The sequence below is a fragment of the Lactuca virosa genome, chromosome 5, assembly GCF_052849685.1.
Source record: "Lactuca virosa cultivar CGN04683 chromosome 5, Lactuca_virosa_CGN04683_v6, whole genome shotgun sequence".
Lineage (NCBI taxonomy): Eukaryota > Viridiplantae > Streptophyta > Magnoliopsida > Asterales > Asteraceae > Lactuca > Lactuca virosa.
Window position 1 is genome coordinate 460,401,438 of NC_136430.1, and position 16,274 is coordinate 460,417,711.

Here is a 16,274-nt window from a genome sequence, read left to right on the forward strand (position 1 = left end):
AACAAAAAACCAAAGGCTCTGATACCACTGATAGGTTTTATACAAACAATCCTATGTGTGCATGCAACCCTAATTGGATCTATGTTTTCACTATAAGACATACAATTATATGAACACAAAATAAACCCTAGCATGCTTCTATAATTTTCAAAAATCATATAGAAGTGTAGTAGACATACCTTTGTTGTTATATTGCAATAACAACTACTTTCCTTGATCTCTTGAACTCTTGAAAGCAAGCACCACAATTGTAGTGCCTCTAATGGCTCACAAACACCTTGAAGCAAGAAGGCAATTAAGAGAGATAGGGGAAGGATGTTAATTTCGGCCCTAGGGTTTCCCTTGGAATCAAGTGGCCTAAAACTGAAGCATAGGGCATCTATTTATACTGTAGGGTGCTAGGGTTTCAGTCTAAACCCTAATGGATAGCTTAGCCACCAAGCAGCCCAAGGAACCTTCTGGAATGAGGCCCTTGGACGAAAATATGATGATCCCTCATCATAATTTCGTTCCCCCTTAGTCCATTAGGTTTCCCAGCCCAAAACTCAACTATCACACATTTGACAGTTTATACCCCTTTATTTAATTAATCTCTTTTAGTCACCAAATTAATTCCTAATTAATTTATGACTAATACTAATTAAATAAATATGATTTCTCCTTTAATATATTATTCTTATAATATATTAATAAACCATAATATCTTCTCTCTCATATCAAATTACCTTGTCAAGTTGCTTTGGTGAAGGCAACCCAAAAGGACCATGCACACTCGGGTCAAGTACATACCAAATATAGTTACGGACTTAGACACTAATCCAACAAAATCAATGTAAAGTTTTGAAAAAAACCGACGAATACAACAACAATTTCTATTAATCTCATGAAATTAACACCATTAACGATGAAGAATGAGTAAAAATCCTACAATGACAATGACGAATGATGGAGATAGTGGAGTTGATTTATTGGGATGGTAATTTATAATTGTAAAAGTGGCGTTTTAGCCAACAAACATTTTTTTCTTCCCACTTGCTTCCTTGTGGCTGTGTCATCATCTTCGTATGTTCAAGGATAATCATGCACCAAAAGTAATGGTTTTAAAAATCTCCATTTCTAATTAAATAGTTACAATTTACTGTGTAATTAAATACTTACAAATCACAAGGTTATTAAAATATGCAATATTACAATTCATAAGTTTTCTAAATTAATAAAATATTATTTTATTACATAATTAAATTTTAAATTCTATTTAAAATTAACACCCGTGAGTTCCACGGGTTTTCACCTAGTTAGATATGTATACCTATCGGGCTGGTGGTATCTTCCAGCCGGTGTATGGTCCGCTAATAAAGCTTGAAGAGGGTGGTTTAATTTGAGAGGGCTGTTGCGAGTGGTATTGGGTTGGGACCCTAAGGTCTACTTTAGAACACATCTTCTCTTCTGTTCTAAGACCATCTCCAACCCTACTTCATTCTCTATCTCATTTTTTACCCCAAAAAGTATATTCCTAGAATATTCTATTTTTATAACTTATATATATTGTCAAAACACCCCTCTACTAATTAAACTCTATATTTATGATTAATTAATATAAATTAGTATATAACATGATATTATAAATATTAAATATTGCATTTAAATTATAATTAGTAGATAAAATAAACTAGAAATGTATAAAATAAAAATGAGAGAGACTAAAATTGGCAACCCTTCCTCCACTCGTCTCCGACCCTACCCCATTTTCACCTCCAAAAAATGGAGATATGAATAGTATTCCCCTATAGATATGAATATAGATATGAATACTATTCATATCTACAGGGGAATATTATTCATATCTCATTTAGACATATCTATAGGGGAATAACTATTCATATCTCATTTAGACATATCTATAGATATGAATACTATTCATAGAATGAATGAAGTACATGATGATCAATAACCCGAAGGTTGGATGAATGCGTTTGTGATAGACATGAACAATCCTCAATGGTCACCGATCTTCCAGAAAAATGCACTACTCATTGTCATATTCTGTTAGATTAATCTATAATATAATGATAAGAGTATATGTAATAGTATATTCCAATAGAATAATCTACATATTATATTTGTTTGTTATTAGGGAGTGTTTCACTATTATAGAATAAAATATAAAGTTTTTTATTTTTTCAAGGATGTGATAGAAAAAATTTAACTTGTATCTAAAAATTTGTTTATTCTGCGAGAAGTAAGTCTCTTTATTAGTTTATGGCTTGAATTTTCATAGAATATCATTATAAAAATAATGTCATTCTGACAGAATAAAATCGGGTTTAATTATAAAAATTACGTTATAATTAAAATTAAAGTAATTAAAAAAATTATAATTTTAAAATCAAGAGAGTTAATTATCCCAAAAAATATGGAATTTTCCTTTTTTAAAATTATCTCAATTGTCTAAAATACCCTTAGAATGAAATTAGATGATATTTTTCAATTATCTTTAATTTAATAATATGTATTAATCACTTTCTTAAAATAAGTAAAATGATTGGCCCACATTTATGTATACAATAACACAATAATTACTTTGAATACAATAACCTAAGCCTATATATATATATATATATATATATATATATATATATATATATATATATATATATTGCATTTTTTTGTATAGGTTATTTAAATTTTTAAAAATAAATTGAAAAAGAAAGGTGAAGAGTCATACAAGTTGTTTAAACTAATTAAAACTTCCATTTATAGCAATATACTTGATTATAATTCTTTTTTAATATTCAAAGTTGTATGTTGGTCACTCTAATAACTAATTAAATATTTACAAACTGTTAAATTTAAAAAATAAAATAAAATGAATACAAATTTTGTTTGTTTATTAAAACATTGATTAGGAAGTTAAGTAATTTTTAACAGAAAAAAATTAAAAAAAGAAACATAATATTGTTAACATCTATTGTTACGTGGAAGAGGAATAAAAATTCAATATTTCTAATATTATGCACAATTTAACAAATGAAATTAAATTATTGAAACACAAACTTAACAAAGATTCATACCTTTTTAAATGTTGAATCCCATTTTTTTATGTTTTCTAGCATCGATTTCAATATAAAAACACAAACTTAACAAAGATTCATACCTTTTTCAGTGTCGAATCCCATTTTTTTTATGTTTTTCAGCACCGATTTCAATATAAAATGTAAACAAAATGAGATGTGTTTCAATTAATAGAATTTAATAAATATATGATTTTCATAACTATTTTTAATTATTAATAGTATTATATTGCAGGAAATGAATATAGATAATAAAGTATACATCAAAAACGTTGAACAGATTGATTATGATTCACATATCAAAGTGCGGGTGGTAAAAATGTAGACTCACAAATAAAACTTCAAATATTGTTTATAAGTAAGTTTTCCGCAATTTATAACCAACTTTTTTGTAGCATCTTTTAGACATTTTTAGCAAATTACACTTCATCCATCATATTAATTAATTTATTTATAATTACGTATTGTATTTTTTTATGTTATTTTCATTACTGACATGTTTTATTTGTTTTGTATCAAATCAATTTTGATGTTTTTTTGGGGTTTTTTTTGTCATTACTCAAATGTATGTTGCATTATATAAAGTCATGACTTTTATAAAATAGGTGGTTTTACATTTGTAATTAAATACTTAAAATTTACAAAATTACTAATAATATAGAACATATCCGAAGATAAACACCACCATTGCACGGATTTCGAGGTTATGGTCAGTAAGCCTAAAAAAGAAACACATGACGCGGTAAATCAATGTAAAGTTTTGAAAAAAACCGACGAATACAACAACAATTTCTATTAATCTCATGAAATTAACACCATTAACGATGAAGAATGAGTAAAAATCCTACAATGACAATGACGAATGATGGAGATAGTGGAGTTGATTTATTGGGATGGTAATTTATAATTGTAAAAGTGGCGTTTTAGCCAACAAACATTTTTTTCTTCCCACTTGCTTCCTTGTGGCTGTGTCATCATCTTCGTATGTTCAAAGATAATTATGCACAAAAAGTAATGGTTTTAAAAATCTTCATTTCTAATTAAATAGTTACAATTTACTGTGTAATTAAATACTTACAAATCACAAGGTTATTAAAATATGCAATATTACAATTCATAAGTTTTCTAAATTAATAAAATATTATTTTATTACATAATTAAATTTTAAATTCTATTTAAAATTAACACCCGTGAGTTCCACGGGTTTTCACCTAGTTAGATATGTATACCTATCGGGCTGGTGGTATCTTCCAGCCGGTGTATGGTCCGCTAATAAAGCTTGAAGAGGGTGGTTTAATTTGAGAGGGCTGTTGCGAGTGGTATTGGGTTGGGACCTTAAGGCCTACTTTGGAACACATCTTCTCTTCTGTTCTAAGACCATCTCCAACCCTACTTCATTCTCTATCTCATTTTTTACCCCAAAAAGTATATTCCTAGAATATTCTATTTTTATAACTTATATATATTGTCAAAACACCCCTCTACTAATTAAACTCTATATTTATGATTAATTAATATAAATTAGTATATAACATGATATTATAAATATTAAATATTGCATTTAAATTATAATTAGTAGATAAAATAAACTAGAAATGTATAAAATAAAAATGAGAGAGACTAAAATTGGCAACCCTTCCTCCATTCGTCTCCGACCCTACCCCATTTTCACCTAAAAAAAATGGAGATATGAATAGTATTCCCCTATAGATATGAATATAGATATGAATACTATTCATATTTACAGGAGAAGGAGAATACTATTCATATCTCGTTTAGAGGTGAAAACGAGGTATGGTTGGAGAAGGAGAATACTATTCATATCTCATTTAGAGGTGAAAATGAGGTATGGTTGGAGGAAGAAACGGGGGAAGAAACTGAGCTGGTTGGAGATGTAACTATTTTCTTTTTCCCGCGAATACCTTATCTCTGCCTCACTACCAACTGGGCTCTCTCCATCGCCATTCCCCACAAACTCCTCCGCCGCCGTTCACGCCGGCCACCCCTCAGCCTCCCATCACGTGGCCTGTGTTGTGCGAAGAAGTGAAGAGCACCAAGAAGGCAAGCAATCAGGCCATCAGCCCTCTTTCGTCTGGTAGATTGTCAAATGAATAGGGCAAGGAGGTAATCGGCTGGAATGGTTATTGAATTTCTGAAAACTCAATTGGTTTCCAGCACAAGAAAGTAGGAACTAGCACATCAACTTTGAAAAAGGAGGGCTGGTGGTGCTCACGACCATATACAATATCGGTTTGTATTAAGTAAGCTTATTGGTGGTGGTGCTGCAGACTCGGCTAAAATGGCTGTCCCTCTTTCAAATCTCACTCCCAGTCTCCTTGTTTCAAAGCTCTGTTTAGGTTGTCCTCGACCTTCTTCCCCTTTTATAGAGAGAGTAACAATGGACTCAATTTTTTTGTTTTGTTTTGTTTTTTCTTTGAAAGGGACGATGACATTCGGTGAGCAAAATTCGTTGTCACAGTCCTTCAAACTCCTGGACAAAGCATTCGACTCTGGAATCAACTTCTTTGATTCCGCCGAAATGTAATCCATTTTGCTTTCTCAGTACTTGATTATTACTTTGTAATTTGTATTGAATAATTTCTGAGAAATTTTCAGGTATCCAGTGCCACAGCGTGCAGAAACACAAGGAAGGAGCGAAGAATACTTTGGTCGCTGGCTTAGAGAGAGAAAAATACCTCGTGATCGTGTTGTATTTGCTACCAAGGTTTTTGTCTCCTTCCTATTTTCACAATTATTGCGTGCTTTTCAGAATTCGATATGTATGTCTGTTTGTTATTAGGTTAAACTGAATAATGAAATGTGTTACTATACACGTTGTTTGCTTAGGAATTATAGAATTGGTTTATTGTATGAACTTGACAAGCTTTGTTTCCTAAAAAAGTCCATTAGGGAATGTAAAATTACTCTTCTGAAAGTAAATTTTTGCAGGTTAGTGGCCCTTCTGGGCAGATGAGTTGGATTCGAGGGGGTCCAACTAGTTTGGATGGAAGGAATATAAAGATGGCTATTGACAACAGGTTAGATCACATTCACATTAGTGTATTATCATCTTACACTCAACTTGTTTCTTACAAGAATAGAATACTTGTAGTAAGTTGCTGTAATTCTAGTAAAAAATGGTAACTTTTCAGTTGATGGGTGCATTTTGTATGTTGGAGAACTGCTGCAGTTTGCTGAGACTACAGACTGACTATATTGATCTTTATCAACTCCACTGGCCTGATCGGTTTGTTACCCCTTTAATATAAACTCCATTAACATGAAGCTGTATGTATATATACATAACATGGTTCCTAATGTTTTGTTTTCTTGGAAATTATTTGATGCAGATATGTCCCAATGTTTGGAGAAACCGATTATGATCCTGTCAGACAATATAGTCCTGTTAGTTTTGATGAACAACTTGATGCTCTAGGAACAGCAGTTGATGCTGGTAAGGTTGGTACCCTCACCAATCATCTGTAAATTGTAATTCTACACCAAATCAGCTTTAACTAATGACAATGAAATGATGCTTTTTATGTAGATCAGATTCATTGGTGTAAGCAATGAAACACCGTATGGAGTCATGAAGTTCCTACAAGCTGCTGAAAATAACCCTAGTTATCCAAGAATAGCCACTGTTCAGGTGTTGTACCTTTTGACTCCAAACAATAATAATGTTTTGACTCATCAGACTAATTGCAATTAGCATAAACTTTTATTGATCTTGTAGAACTCGTACAACTTGCTGTGTCGAAATTTCGATTCAGGATTGGGAGAGTGTTGTCATTTGGAGAGGTATCTTTTCATTGCTTACTATTGTTTATACTATAAATAAATATTCAAAATTTTATGGTCTTTTTGTAAATAAATTTTTTAGGGTTAGATTATTGGCTTATAGCCCTCTGGCAATGGGTTTGCTTTCTGGAAAGTATATGTTACCTGATGGTGGTGGAGATGATGCTCGGTTGAATCTTTTCAAAGGCAGGTATTCAGAAGGGGAATCCAGATATAACTTATCAAAACCCACCATTAGAGAAGCTACTAAAGTAAATCCACTCTCCTTCTGTATGAATAGTGAATTTCACATCAATTTGTTCATATTCTTCATTTAAAATTTGATTCTGCAGGCATATGTCTCGATTGCAGAACGTTATGGTATCCATCCGGTATCTCTTGCGATTGGTATACAATATTGTTACAGTTTTTTTTTTTAGTTTTGTTTTATAAAAAGTTATAAAAAGAAATAAAGTTTATTTGTATGTGGTAATTATGGACAGGTTTTGTTTTGAGACACCCTCTTGTGAGCAGTGCTATTTTTGGAGCTACAAAATTATGGCAACTTGAGGAGGTTGTTAATGCATGTGATATAAAGCTTAGCTCGGAAATTATTGCAGACATAGATGAGGTTCATTCAAGATTTCCCAATCCTTGCTCTTGAGTAAATCAATTTTCAACTCTTAGTTAATCTTCTTTGGAATTGATATTGTTACTTTGATTAGTTTATACTTACTGAGTTATTTCTTATTAATAAATAATACTATTATATTATTATTTGGACGTTAGTTGTTAGGCAGGGTCCATTTCAATTAATGCAAATAGTATTAATTTGGCAGTTCTTGCCTACATAAGAAGACCATTCTCTGATATTCATATTCGTATCAAGCCATGCGACATTATATTATTGGGTTGGGTTTTGCTGAATTCTAATTTTTTTTAAAAGGGATAAAAAAACATCCATGGACTAATTTTTAATTTCTATCTTTTTAGAAAAAATAAAATAAAACACATGGTCTTGAAGTAAATGGAATCAAATGTTGTGGTTCTCTCTTTAAGAGGTAAAATGAAAGTTTAAGGAGACATAATGCAAAAAAAAAAAAAAAAAAAAAAATCACTAGCCCTTAAAAGCCAAAGATAAAAGTTGGTTGGGTTATAATAACATTAAATTTTTTTGTTTCTATACAAATTCAAATAATAATACTTTTCTTTTTCTTTTACATTGTTTTTAGCTCAAATAAAATATCATTTTAATCATCTAAGATGACCGATAAAGGGTATACAAATAAATTAATTATCATTGTTCAATCCTAAACATGTTGTTGGCCCATGTCATAAGGTTTTTATCATGATCAAGAATTTCCACAAAAATAATGCCAGATAATGGCTTCTACACGGATGTTAGGAGAAGTCAATTAATTAGAGAGACATCAAAAAGTGCAAAGAAATTATTGCACGTAGAAACAATATCACAAAAGATTTTTTTTTTCAAAAAAAGGATGGATTAGAGACATCAAAAAAGAAATTAAAGATGCAGAAAAATGGTTATTTGATGTAAATATAGACATTTAGCGATTAAATATGCAGAAAAATGGTTATTTGCTGTCAATATAGACGTTTATCAACTATTCAGATACTCCCATCTTTATCGTTTCATCCGATCATAATTTGTTTATGGCTAGATGATGTTTCCAGATCGTGGTTGATCCACCATGGATTGTGGTAGACAAGATGGCAAGGTTAGGAATATGTTTCTAGTTATAGCCAAAGAATTTTTTTACAAGATGGTTGCTATAAAGATTATTCTCTTTGTAGCATTATAAATAGATCTCATATCATAGACTAAACTGCACAAATGGTTTCCGTGGTTAGCCGAAAATTGCCACTTTGGTCCAAAAAGGTTTGGACTTGCACCAGAGGTCCAAACTTTTCATTTTGTTGCGAGTTTGGTCCAGTTTGTTATGAATTTTTTTTAAATGACGGTTATGCCCTCTGAATTTTTATTTTCTATTTTTTTCTCTTTTTCTTTTTTATTTATGTACTTAAAGAAAAAAAAACATTACACCTTCCCCACCCCCTCTATCTCTCTCTATTACAAAGAAAAACATCCTCACCACCGGTTAAACATCATCACCGCTACCACCACCGGTCGCCACAGCTGCCACACAACAATCATCGGAGCCCCAACATCTCGCCGCCAAGACATAGATCTGTATATGTTGGTTGTCTGACAAGAAAAGAGAGAGAAAAAGGCCGAAAACATATATGAAAACTTAGGGTTTTGAAAAACGATAAGGGTGGCAGCGTTAGGGCTTTTGTTACGTTGACACCTCGTTGGAAAGGGGGCGCCGTCGTTAGCGAAGTAGAGATGAATTTAGGGTTTTGAGAGGCGACGACGACGTCTGGAAACTAGAGTTTGTATCATTCTCGCTTCACCCCTTTACAAAGGAAGATCGATCCACATACATCATCGTCGTCGTCGGTGACGAATAGAATGACGCAATGGCCCTAGCCACAGATGGATGTCGTCATTAGAGAAAAAAATAGATGAAGGCTTCGTCGGATGAGAAGATAAAAGATGAAGGTGACGGTGGTGATGATGGTTCCCACAAACAGAAACTAGAAAAGAGGGAGAGATTGAGTCTGGTTTCCGACATATCTACGTCATCCTTCAAAGGGTTTCATGTTTATCGGAAAAACGATTTCTCAGATCTTGCAAATGAATTCTCGATTTCTAGCAAACCCAACTCAGTTCATCTATTTTCTCAGTCCGTCCTTCACTCGTCGCCGCTTTCTCAGATCTACGTCACCAGAAACCCTAGCCTCTGTCGTCGGAATCCACTTCGCCGGAAGCCTCCATCGTCGGTGGTGGTAGCTGGTGGTGAAGGAGATAAGCAACTTTAAGAGAGAGAGAGAGAGAGAGAGGAAAGAGGGTGGGTATTTTCTATTTATTTTAATTTCTGTAAAAAAAGTTTAAAAAAATTAATAAATACAAAGGGCAAAATCGACATTTTAAAATAATTCAAAGCAAATTGGACCAAACTTGCAACAAAATGAAAACTTTGGACCTCTGATGCTAGTCTAAACTTTTTTGGACCAAAGTGGCAATTTTCGACATACCACAGGAACCATTTGTGCAGTTTTGTCCATATCATATAGGTACATGTGTTTTGAATTATGAATTTTTTTAGATATTCACATGTGCATTTCAAGAGCATAGAAAAAATATAAAATTATCTTCCTCGTGAAAATTTTGAATAGATTAGGTTGTCTGGGTTTTTTCAACCCTTTATTCATCGAAGAACAATGAGTGAGATTCATGTTATGCATTGAAAATCTCAATAAGTTCAAGGTTATGTAACTAACAATTTGCACCATCTTTATCTTGTTCATCATCTCTGTTTTAGATGCTGAATTTACGTGGACTGTATTCACACCCCCTAAGCAATACATTTGTTAATATTTACACTTAACAAGTGGTACCAAAGTAGGATAAATCCAGATTTAAATATTCTTGTTGCATCTGATAAGATATTCTTACATATATTCATTTCCCATTAGGTTTCTTAAAATTCATTCAATGACTATATCTCTATCTGGTTTTAAGTGTCTATAAATTGATGCTACTAAAGCTTATCCTCCACATACAAGCTCTAGATCCTTATATGATGCTATTATCATCGTGTGGCCGATCTACAACCTCCTATCTTATCGACCGACCGGTAAAATGCTAACTTTCTCAAAAAAATAGATGAATAAGCTAAGGTCCTTCACTTTTAAGAATAAATGGGCAAAACTAATAGGGGTCGGAGCTGGTACAATTGCTCCAGCAAGAGCTGCTATAGGTATTGGAAACATCCTTAGTTCTTCTATTCATTCTGTGGCTCGAAATCCATCATTGGCTAAACAATCATTTAGTTATGTCATTTCCAACTAACACAACAACACAACACATGTTGGCCCTCCATGCATGCAACTTCAAATTATGTTGGTGGTGATGGCGAATTAGATTATTTTTACTAACAAATACATTTTAACAACTAACTAGTCCAAACAATAACTTGCTTGAATCAATAAAACAATTGTATTGTTCTTAATATGTAAATATATGGGTCACACTAAACAACATAAAAAATAATAATAAATATAATGTATAATTTTTTTACTTATCAACTTAATATAAATAATTTAATATTAGTTATTTATTATTTAATGGTGAAATGTTATATAAATAAATAAATAATGTATTTGTCATTAACCAAATCTATGTTAATTAAATCTTTTTAAGTAATCATAAATTTATTAAACAAGTTTGAGTTTTTATGAGTAATCATTAAGAATGGGTTTAGAAAAAAAAACCACTAGTTAAATATATAAAATAGGCTTTGTGGTAATGATATTGGAAATAGTGTCCAATATTGGTAATATTTTTAATAGTAACATGGTCCTTCTAGGTTAAACTTAACACCTCAATTTAGCAATTAAATAATAAAAGAAAATTAGAAGAAATTAGTTTATTAATTTATCATCTTATGATGAATTAATTAAAAGCTAATTTAGAATTAATTAATTGTACGGGTTGGATGTTAATTAGCTAAAAAAATTAATTATCTGGAATAGTCCAGGGGCGATTTAAGCAATAATGTGGTTACTTTGGCATTAAGAAACCGAATATCTATAAATAGAGTGGGGATCAAATCACAGATGCTAAATCCCTTAGCTCCAAAATTCACCCCTTGCTTATCCAAAAGTCGACGCAAAAACAACCCTTTTAGGGTTTGTGTTTTAGGGATTTTTCTCCTCTCTCCAAAGGGTTATCTTGTTACGTGGTTGGTGTTCTTAGATGCGGTTCCATTAGAGGGATTCTGGTTTGGATCTTTGGCATCCATTTAAAGTGGGAAGATGTAACACCCATAAAATTCAAGCTAATTTAAAACATTTTAAACCATTCAAAAACCATTAAGTTATTACAACTTGTTTTCAAAATAGTTTAAACATTAGAGTATCCCCAGAACCAAATCACAAAATCATGAAATATGAGGAGCGGTACGATCACGCCTTTGCCTTGCCACGATCACCTGATGTACCTGAAACAATAAACTGAAACCGTAAGCTCGAAAGCTTAGTGAGTTCCCCCAAAATACACGTACACACATAACCATACACATACAGCAATGAACAGCATACTATGGGTCCAATCAACCATCAGGTTGGAATACCCCAGGCCCTCAACCGTCGGGTTGGAATGCCAACATACTACGAGTCCAATCATCCTCGGGATGGTATACTCTCGGCCCACAACCATCGGGTTGGAATGCCCACACACCTATACATACAATAACTACTATGGGTCCAATCATCCCTCGGGATGGAATACCCCAGGCCCTCAACCATCAGGTTGGAATGCCCACCTACTATGAGTCCAATCATCCTACCGGGATGGAATAATCCTGGCCCTCAACCATCGGGTTGGAATGCCCACCTACTATACATACAATAACTACTACGGGTCCAATCATCCCTCGGGATGGAATACCCCAGGCCCTCAACCATCAGGTTGGAATGCCCACCTACTATGAGTCCAATCATCCTACCGGGATGGAATACTCCTGGCCCTCAACCATCGGGTTGGAATGCCCACATACTAACAAACATGTACACCTATCAAATAACCATATAACAGTCTACAAGACAACATACTAGGGCCCTATCATCCTACCGGGATGGAATACCCTCTACTACTGCTCAACGCGTGCACATATAATAGATAATCTCCTACCAGCATACAGACAGTCAGACCAACTACAGGTCACTAAGCATAGCCACATCCAATCTACCAGAATACCGATCTAACAGAGCATACCATCATATAGCCATCCTATCTACCAGGATGACAACTAATAGAACATACCATTATAAAGTCATCCTATCTACCAGGATGCCAACGAACATATCACAACAGTAACTAACTCAAATAACAAATCAAAGGGTCGGCCTTGGTGCCTTAGACCCTTGGGTATAGTGAGGATAACTCACCTTGCAACTGCCGAACCGAAACACGAAAACACTGACCCGAAGCACTGCTCCAAACTCCAACACCTGATGCCATCAATGATCCATTGACATAAATACCAAATTACCATAATACCCTTGAAGGTCAAACTGGTCAAAGTCAAAGTCCTGACCAAAGTCAACCTTCCTGATTGACCCTACTCGCCGAGTCAACCCGCTGACTCGTCGAGTTCCTAAACTCAGAAAACTCTCATATCACGACTCGACTCGCCGAGTCACCTCATAACTCGTCGGGTTCAATAATCTCTGAGTCCTATCATATCCAACTCACTGAGTCACCACTCAACTCACTGATCTGAGTCTTAACCAGAAGAGGTTGGGGTTTTGCGTTCTGACTCGCCGAGTCCAAGAACAGACTCGTCGAGTCCACGACAATCTTCAACAGACTCGCCGAGTTCTTCCTCCAACTCGTCGAGTTCATGCCTATCTTCAACAGACTCGCCGAGCCTCTTCAGTCCTTTATTCATACAGGGGCTTTTCGATTCATGCAGGGGCTCCAAACTGTAGATCCACTCTTCTAGGGCATAACTCCCACGTAAAGTTGCAAACTTTACGTGAAACCAAGGAGCTATAAGCCCAAATCACTCTAGGGCTAAGGTTTAAGACAAGGATGCTTCACCAACAAGCCAAAGGCTGATACTTTGTGAGTTTCTGGACCAAGACAAGTCTAGATCTGAAGTAGCAACCTTAGATCTAGACCCCTAACCCAAAATAGATCCATAACATGCAAAAAGGGCCCCAAATCTCATTCTTGAATAGATATAAATGCAATAGAGTCAAGGTAACAACTTGTTACCTCCAAAATGTGCCCAAACTGTAGTAGATTCTGGATCTACACCACTCTCTTGATGCCAACCCTTTTGATCTTCAAGTTTCTTCCACTAGAAACAACTTCCAAAGCTTTAATCTCCCTCCAAAGGCCTCACACACACGAGCTTAGGATTTTCTGGTTCTCAAGGGCAATAAGGAGGCTGAGAGAAGGACATAAAGTCCTTTAAATAGGGTGCAACCCCCGTGTAGCACCTGGTTCCTGGTATGTATTTTATTTAAGTAATTTTGCATTTTTGACCTTGGACTCGGCGAGTTGAAGGACCAACTTGCCGAGTAGAAGCGGGATGAAACGCGGGATTTAAGTGATGGACTCGTCGAGTCGGATCCCGGACTTGACGAGTAGGCTCTGTCTGGACAAAACCCTAATATGAGGGTTTGCACCCTATTTAAACAACATTATACAGCCTCCATCGCCCCTTTATGCTCCCAGAGACCCTCCATAGCAAACCCTAGCCGAATGTGTGAAGTTCTTAAGGCATTTGTGGTGATTTTGGTGGTTTTGTTCACAAGGAAGAAGGAAGATCATAGAAGGATCAAGAGGAGGCTGAAGGATCCGAGTTTGGTTCATCATTTGCAGCCTTTGAGAGGTATAAAGTCTGTACCTTGCTCTTTCATTTGATAGATCCCCTTTTTGGGGAGATTTAGGGCTTTTATAAGCCATTTTGGTAACCAACCATGATTGCAAACATGGTTGGGGGTTGAGGCTTTGGAATCAGGTCTTTAAAGGGGCCACAAGGCAGATTTAGGTTGCTTTTGCACCCAAGGAAGGCCCCATGCAACACTAGAGCTTATTTTATGTCCTTTTGAGCTCAAAGTCCCATGCATGCACGTAAAGTTTGTAACTTTACGTGCTAGAACGATTAAAGGAGCTTAGATCTATCTTTTGGTCGAGTGTTGTACATCAGAAATCGAGGATTTTAGGTGTGGACGTTATCGACTCGGCGAGTCCGTTCTTGGGACTCGACGAGTACAAGGCTTTGAGTCCCATTTCTGTTGAGGGTCAAAAGGACTCAGTTGGGCGTTAGAAAGCTTGTAACAGTACAGAAAGAGTGACCTAACGCACTGGACTTAATTTTAGACCTGGAGTTCATGGGACTCGACGAGTGCTAGAACAGACTCGGCGAGTCCAAGGCAATCTCCTTATGTTTGAAGATGAACTCGACGAGTTGTTCATACAACTCGGTGAGTCAAGGTCAGGACGTGTTCATCAGTTGAAGGTGAACTCGACGAGTGTTCATACGACTCGGAGAGTCGGTTGAAGGTTCATTGATGTTCGTAAGGAAGGGGAACTCGTCGTGGATAAGGACGAGTAAAAGGAAGGGACTCGACGAGTTGACGGCCCAACTCGGCGATTCGGGTCAACTGGAAGTTGACTTTGACTTGGACTTGGTTGGGGGTAAAATGGTCATTTTACCCTAAGAGTAGATATCAGTTTCTAACTGAGTGTTTGTAGGGATTGTAGCCGGAGGATTTCCGGAGCAGCAGCGGACGGAGGTTTCCCGCACAGATTATCAGCAGCTTCTTGTACGAGGTGAGTTACCTTCCAGTAGGGGTGGGTCTAAGGCCACAATGCCGACCCACCAAAGAGGAGTATTTAGAAGATGATTGTCTTTGTGATAATTATCTTGGTTTGGTTACATGCTTTGGTCATGAGTTTTATTTGTATGATATGTTACGAGTATGATAGGGATTGGTTTCCCTGGTAGCGGTCCTTAGGACCGAAGGGTAGGTCAGTACCCGGATATGCCTGACTGTATGTTTATATCTTGTTGCTGTATGCTAGTGGTAGGGGGTGGAATAGTCCCTAGTTACCGGTTGAAAGATACCGATGAGGATTACCGGTTGAAAGATACCGATGATGGTTACCGGTTGAAAGATACCGATGATGATTACCGGTTGAAAGATACCGATGATGATTACCGGTTGAAAGATACCGACGATGATTACCGGTTGAAAGATACCGAGGATATTGTATGGTATGTGGTATGATGGGGGAACTCACTAAGCTTTGTGCTTACGGTTTCGGTTTTGGTTTCAGGTACCTCTTCGTCTAAGGGGAAGGAGCCGGCGGCGTAGCATCGCATCACACACACACGCACGATTTCCGCATGGAGTTTCTGGGATTGTACTCTGATATGTTATTATTTTATGACTTGGATTTTTAGACATGAATCATTGTTTTATGGGATGATGTGTTTTCACGGTATTTTCTTGTGAATGTTTTTATGTTTCAATTAATTAAAAAGAAATTTTTGGACTCGAAAATTAGGACGTTACAAGTTGGTATCAGAGCCCTGGTTTGAGGGATTCGGACACACCCTCGGGGGTGTCTGGACTCAAACTGAGGGGCTAAAAGGTTTTTACAAGGAAAATGGTTTTCTAAAATCTAAATGAAAGGATTTTAAGAAAGACGAAGTGTGTGATGCATGCGACCGTTCGGGCTCAAGTAAGTTTTCCCCAAGATACCCATACTTGATATGTTATGCTATATGGTTTTGATTCAGAAAACTGCATGCTAGA

At 35.4% G+C, this 16,274-nt stretch overlaps 1 protein-coding gene across 2 annotated transcripts; it reads left to right on the forward strand.

Annotated features, from left to right (window-relative positions):
* The first annotated feature begins 4,829 nt into the window (after positions 1-4,829).
* On the forward strand, positions 4,830-7,625 carry LOC145114573 (uncharacterized). Of its 2 annotated transcripts, none has more exons than XM_079050619.1 (11): positions 4,830-5,428; positions 5,513-5,612; positions 5,688-5,796; positions 6,021-6,109; positions 6,262-6,318; positions 6,422-6,530; positions 6,619-6,720; positions 6,808-6,872; positions 6,955-7,123; positions 7,205-7,259; positions 7,355-7,625. In XM_079050619.1, the coding sequence occupies exons 1-11, from the start codon at positions 5,371-5,373 to the stop codon at positions 7,513-7,515; spliced, it is 1,074 nt and encodes a 357-aa protein (XP_078906745.1). In that variant the 5' UTR covers positions 4,830-5,370; the 3' UTR covers positions 7,516-7,625. The 2 variants fall into 2 exon arrangements, with proteins under 2 accessions (XP_078906745.1, XP_078906746.1); XM_079050620.1 differs by having other exon boundaries at positions 4,830-5,195.
* Positions 7,626-16,274: the final 8,649 nt, after the last annotated feature.